At 40.0% G+C, this 6,938-nt stretch overlaps 1 protein-coding gene across 1 annotated transcript in view; it reads right to left on the bottom strand.

Annotated features, from left to right (window-relative positions):
* The window catches only part of SEL1L2 (SEL1L2 adaptor subunit of ERAD E3 ligase), an 80,346-nt gene extending 73,641 nt beyond the window's left edge, over positions 1-6,705 (bottom strand). The window contains exons 1-2 of the mRNA XM_017498616.2: positions 6,604-6,705; positions 1,448-1,616 (exon numbers count right to left, since the gene is read on the bottom strand). Of these exons, the coding sequence (XP_017354105.2) occupies positions 1,448-1,616; positions 6,604-6,705 (271 nt within the window). The remainder of the gene's footprint in view (positions 1-1,447; positions 1,617-6,603) is intronic.
* Positions 6,706-6,938: the final 233 nt, after the last annotated feature.

The following is a 6,938-nucleotide window of genomic DNA, read 5'->3' as shown; positions in this document are numbered from 1 at the left end:
CTAAAGTACAGTGGCCTGATCTCAGCTCACTGCAACCTCTGCCTCCTGGGCTCAAGTGATCTTCCTGCCTCAGCCTCCCAAGTACCTGGGCTTACAGGTACATGTCACCACGCCTGGCTAATTTTTGTATTTTTGGTAGACAGGGTTTGATCACGTTGGCCAAGCTGGTCTCAAACTCCTGACCTTAGGCAATCTGCCCGCCTCAGCCTCCTGAAGCGCTGGGATTATAGGCATAGGCTATGGTGGCCAGCCTTCTGATTGCTATTCTAGATCCCACTCCATCCTGCTCTGTGCCTTGGGACTCTAACCCATAAGAACCGCATCACATCAATGGACTCCCTTTCCTTCCTGTTTCTGAAGTGCTTTGGCTGAAAGGCATCACTAGCAGGAGGTATGAAAGGTAAGCAGAAAGTGAGGTGGGGCTATTTCTTCCCTGCCTTTTCAATCTGGGTCTCTGAAGGCTGGCTTTGTCCTTGACCTGAGGCCATAGTTCTGTCACAGAGCCTTCCCTACATATCTCTGGTGCCACTACTGCCCTGTGGCACTTCAGGGCCATGGGGTGGTAATGCCAGTCCTGCTACTGGCCCCAGGGGGATCTTTGTGGTTTCCCTATATCCTGTCTACACCTTTAGAAATAGTCTCTTAATTAAACTGTTCTCAAATGATTCAATTTAAATGTACCATTTGTTTCCTGCTAAATCCCTAACTTCAGTTAGCTAAACACGTCAACATTTCTATGTCATATCTTGAGCCAGTTCTTCAACTGGGCAGTGAACCAGTCTTTTGGAGGTAAATGTGAGAAAAAAATACCCTTAAAATATTAAGATTTAAAAATTGAAAAATCCTTGTCAAAGCAGGACTCAGAAAAAAAAGAGATTAACTTCGATGAGTTCATCCAGCCCCAAAACTATTCTCTTTCTCCTCCATAACCCCATGGTTCTCAATTTCTATCTATTGCTCTTATTAGCAGTGATTATTTTTCTGTATTTACTTGTGTCAGAAGAACACAGTTTCTGATTATCAACCTTCCTTATTATCATCAGTACAAATTCTGAATCTAAAATATAGGGTAACAGCCTGGGCAACATGGCAAGTCCTCATCTCTACTAAAAATTTTAAAAATTAGTTAGGTGTGGTGGTGCATGCCTGTAGTCCCAGCTACTCAGGAGGCTGAGACAGGAGGGTCTCTTGAGTCCAGGGTGTGGTGGTTGCAGTGAGCCATGGTCATGCCGCTGCACTGCAGCCTGGATAACAGCGTGAGACTCTGTCTCAAAAAAATAAAATAAATTAAAATAAAACAAAGGTAGAAGCCTGCAGAATTTAATGTTTTTGTGTGTATAAATATTTATGACTAAATCCTAAGACTTCTCAGAAAGCAGCTCTAAAATTTGATTTTAGATTGCATGTAGTCATTTTAAATTTACATGTGAGAAGATATTCTACTTACAATGATTCTTATTTCTCTTCAAGATGTCTTTATTTCGAATTTCTTTTATTCTTATTTTATGTTGATTCTTCTTTTTTTCTAAGAGATTTTCTCTTTTACTGATTACATGACTTGATGTTCTTTGTTCCAATATGTGTGATAAATATTGTTTTATTTTGTTCGCTGATACCTACAAAGAAACAGACTGTTGTTCATTTTGTTCACATGTGAGTTTTTTCAAATGAAACAACAAGAAAGTAAAAAATTCATATATTCATGGCAAAAATACAAGCTTAATGCAATTACTCTAATTCTTGCTTTTTTCAAATCAAAATGACAGATGGCTTACTTCACTTTAGAATCCATATGTTTTATGAATAAAAACCTTTTAAACCTATTATATTATCATCTGAACTGCAAAGCCAAGCATTAAAAGCTAAATGTTATAAATAAAATAGGAGAATTTCACCAATTTACCCTTCCACTGGTAAGTTGTCATGGTAATGTCAATTGTGTTAGCTACAAAAAATGAAGACATTGATATTGCCTTACACATTACAACAAATTTATAATGGGTGGAAAGTATGGAAAATCTTGCGACTGGCTTTAAAATAACAATATTTCCCAAAATATTAAAATAATATTTCCCAAAAGTCCTTTTCAGAAGTTATTTAATTACAATCAATCTTTTTAAAGTAGGGTAATAGGTTTAGGGGATTATTTCTGAGTAGTAGAATATAATGCAGTAATTAAGGGAGAAAATTAAAGCTTTATGAAAGTACATATTCATGATTTACCTACATATTTTTCAGGGTAAATTATATTGAAAGATTAAATTTTTTCCATTGTCAATTATTACTTCTAAGAATAGCCAAGATTTTTTGTTTGCTTCTTTTCTTTTTTTTTTAGTACAGTTTAAACTCTTTCTTTCCAGGACGACCTCCTGGCATGCTTAAATCTTTTGAGGTGGTAGCAAAGACATCACAGCAGTGATCCAGGGGCCAGAGCAAGCAGAGACATGAAGCCATGTAAAGAACTTTTTAAAAACAGCTTTAGGCCAGGTGTGGTGGCTCATGCCTGTAATCCCAGCATTTTATGAGGCTGAGATGTCCGGATTGCCTGAAGACAGGAGTTAAAGACCAGCCTGGCCAACATAGAGAAACCCCTTCTTTACTAAAAATACAAAAAAATTAGCCAGGCGTGGTGGCATGTGCCTGTAATCCTAACTACTTGGGAGGCGAGGCAGGGGAATCGCTTGAATCGGGGAGGTGGCGGGGAAGGGGAGGTTGCAGGGAGCCAAATCATGCCACCGTACTCCAGCCTGGCGACAGAGTGACTCTCAAAAAATAAAAAATAAAAATAAAAACACTTTAATTAGATCTAAGTCACGTATTATAAATTAACCCATTTACAGTGTATAATTCAATGGTTTTTTAGAATATTCACAGACATGTGCAACCATTACCACAATTTTAGAACATTTTTATCACCCTAAGAAAAAAACCCACAAATCCTTTAACTATAACCCTCCCTGTACTCCTAGCCTCCCTACCCCACCCCTGTACAACCACTAATCTATGTTTTAGCTCTATAGATTTCTCTATTGTGGACATTCATATGAATAGAATCATATAGTTTGTGATTTTTTTGGTGACTGGCTTCTTTCATTTAGTATTTGTTTTCAAGGTTGATCTGTGCTGTAACATGTATCAGCACTTCAATTCTTTCTATGGCCAAATAAAATAATATGCTCCATGCTGTCATTCAGGGACCTAAGCAGATATTAAATAGATACTGTGCCAGCTTCAACATGTGGATTCCAAGGTCTCCCGGAGCATCAATATCTAGCAGACAAAAAGGGAAAGAGGTTGGAAGACTATGCGGAAAAAAGGTTTCTCTTTTGTTTTGCTGTTTTGTGTCATTTGGTTTGTTTTAATTTCTTTAATAGGCCAGACCTAGAAAGGGAACATAGTGCTTTCAGCCACTTCCTTTTTTTTTTAAATTTGAACTAAAATTTATTGGATGTTTAGCAAGTACATAATAACTTAGTAAGCATAAGTTGTTTTTTTAAATTAATTTCCATAGGCTTCGGGGGGAACAGGTGGTATTTGTTTACATGAGTAAGCTCTTTAGCGATGATTTGTGAGATTTTGGTGTATCCGTCACCCAAGCAGTATACACTGAGCCCAGTTTGTAGCCTTTTATCCCTCACCCTCTTCCCACCCTTTCCTCCTGAATCCCCAAAGTCTATCGTACCATTCTTATGCCTTTGCATCCTCATAGCTTAGCTCTCACTTATGAGTAAGAACATCTAATGTTTGGTTTTCCATTCCTGAGTTACTTCACTTAGAATAATAATCCCGTCCAAGTTGCTGTGAATGCCTTTAGTTCATTCCTTTTTATATCTGAGTTGTATTCCATTGTATATATATATACTACAGTTTCTTTATCCACTTGTTGATTGATGGGCTTTTTTTTTTTTTTTTTGAGAAGGAGTTTCACTCTTGCTGCCCAGACTGGAGTGCAGTGGCATGATCTCAGCTCACTGCAACCTCCACCTCCTGGGTTCAAGTGATTCTCCTGCCTCAGCCTCCCAAGTAGCTGGGATTACCAGTGCCTGCCACCACTAAAGGCTAATTTTTGTATTTTTAGTAGAGATGGGGTTTCACCATGTTGGCCAGGCTGGTCTCGAACTCCTGACCACAAGTGATTCACCTGCCTCAGCCTTCCAAAATGTTGGGATGACAGGTGTGAGCCACCACGCCTAGCCTCCATATTTTTGCAGTTGTGAACTGTGCTGCTATAAACATGTATGTGCAAGTACCTTTTTCGTATAATGACTTCTTTTCCTCTGGGTAGACACCCAGTAGTGGGATTGCTGGATCAAATGATAGTTTTACTTTTAGTGTTTTAAGGAATCTTCACATTATTTTCCATAGTGGTTGTTCCAGTTTACATCCCCACAGCAGTGTAGAAGTGTTCCCTTTTCACCGCATCCATGCCAACATCTATTATTTTTTAATTTTTTTATTATGGCCATTCTTGCAGGAGTAAGGTGGTATGGCATTATGGTTTTGATTTGCATTTCCCACTTTCAGCCACTTTCTATTAGCCCCACCTAACTGCAGCAGGGCTGAGAAGCATAATCTATTGAGGTATCTGGAAGAAGACATGGACTTTGATGAGCATCCTTCATTCTCTGGTATAGTGGGATTATCATATGTTACTGCCATTTAAACAATGGCATTTAACTTTCCAATTCAACAATAACTAGCATCTAAGTTGGGAGGCAGTACAAATTTGGCAAATGCCTGTGATTGTCTGATGTGTCTACTGCCTTCTTTTACAGGGGTCAGTGTTTCTTAATGTTGGGTTTCTCTCTTACCTAGAACAACAGCAGAACACAGCCAGCAAGACCAAGTATTAGAGGGCCTTGGAAGACAGGGAGGGTTTCTCTGACTCTCCAAGGCATCCAGAGATTAAATACTTTAATAACAAGCATTTCTGGAGCATTACTCTCAGACTCTGCTCTCAGAACTGGGGATATAGCCATAAACCAACCAACTAACCAACCAACCACCAACCAAGCAACAAAGCATCTGCCCTCTTGCAGCTGATTTTCTGCCAGGGAAGATAATAATTGATAAAAGGAGGTTGTTTTTAAAAAGGGAAAGGGGAGGGAAGTGATAAAAGTTGGTGTTTTTTGATACAGGGAGAAGTTCTCTGATTACATCTGAGTATACCTCTGTGAGAAGGGAGGGAGTTAGCCATGCAAATAGGAAGGGAGTTCTGGCAGAGGAAATGGCAAATGCAAAGGCGCTGAAGCAGGAGCACACGGGTGCGCAAGGAAGACAGGGTAACTGGAGCACACGGGTGCGCAAGGAAGACAGGGTAACTGGAGCACAGTGAGTGGGGTGGGGAGAAGGGGGAATAACGAGACAGAGAGTCAGTGCTGAGGTCAGGCTCAGGATTGGGTGTTGCGGTCTGTGTGAACGGAAGCCCTGTGGAGGGTCCTGAGCAGAGGAGTGATATTGACTAACTTAAATTTTAGAAGCATCATTCCGGCTCATGTATGGAGAATATAATATCTTAGAGAAGGAGTGGGGAAAAGAGGCCAATTGAAATAACCCACTTGAGAGTTGATGATGACAGTGAAGATAGAAGACGGTAGAGGGGGAAATGGTGATAGTGCTTGTGGTTGGTTTCTGGAAATATTCTGGAAACACTGCTGACAAGATTTTCTGGTGAGGGGTTTATCATGTGAATTTTAATTTTTAAACAGCAAATGCAATAAAAGCATGTTTGTAAACTCTCCTGGGTCAATCTATAGACTAGCTATAGCTCTTCATCAGAGAAAGAAGCTGTGTTTTGATAGTCTCTCACATCTTCACTTGCCCTTTTGCCTCTTCACTTCCCTGTATCTTGGAGATTTGAAATAGCCTTTGCCAAAATTATGACAGTGAGAAAATTATGACAGTGAAAGAGAGCTGACCTAACCCAACTCCATCTTACCTTTAACCTCCAAACTGCCTTTGGTCTTTCCTGGGTGTGGGCCAAGCTAACTTTGGGAGAAATTTAGTTTATAGTTTAAATGATAATAGCCTTTCCGCAAAACTAAACCACCTTTGTAAAACTAATAAAAGGCCACCAGGTTAGGAGGATGACAGGGGCCTGAATTCTGCTAAGATGAAGGCATAGTTCAATGATTACCAGCCACTATTCTAGAGGTCACAAGATTTGCAACTTCCCCAATGACTCCTGTTAAATAATATCACTGTTGTATAACATAAGATTGACCTTTTGAGATGTCTTTTGAGGCCCACCTAGACCAATGACTCCTCTGTGGTCCCCATTCAGAAGTAGATTCAGTGCACAGAGACTGTTTTCCACACCCAGATGATTGCATCCCCAACCAATCAGCAGTACACATTCTCTATCCTCCTGCCCACCAAACTATCCTTAAAAAACCCTAGCCTTGGAATTTTCAGGGAGGTTGATGTGAGTAATAATAAACTCCGGTTTCCCATTTAGCCGGTTCTGTGTGAATTAAACCCTTTTTCTACTGGAATTCCCGTCTTGACATATTGGCTCTATCTGGGCAGAAGGCAAGATGAACCCATCGAGTGGTTACAGATTCACGCTGGATACATTTCTCTCAAGCATGCCTTTGAACATACCACTGCCCAACTCAAGCCTTCAGTTCTCAAGAACAGCAGGATAAAATCAAACCACTTGGCACAAAATCTAAGATTCCTCAGCGTCTGACCTAAAAATGTCATAGTGAACTCGTTTCTTACTACTACCTCACCTACGCAAACACTGGTGACAGCCAAACTCTTCTACTCAATGTTCCACAGATAGAATAGGTTCTTTCCTACTTACTTGTTTTTACTTAAACAGTTTTCATTGTCTCTTCTTTTCTGTTATCTCCAATATTACTCCTGCTTCAAGGCCCAACTGAGAATCTTTCTCTGCTAGACCTGTCAGTATCATTGTGACCCACAGTGATGGC

This window comes from Cebus imitator, unplaced genomic scaffold, assembly GCF_001604975.1.
Source record: "Cebus imitator isolate Cc_AM_T3 unplaced genomic scaffold, Cebus_imitator-1.0 Scaffold246, whole genome shotgun sequence".
Taxonomy (NCBI): Eukaryota; Metazoa; Chordata; class Mammalia; order Primates; family Cebidae; genus Cebus; species Cebus imitator.
Note: the sequence above shows the minus strand (reverse complement) of the source record. Positions and strands in the feature narration are given on the sequence as shown.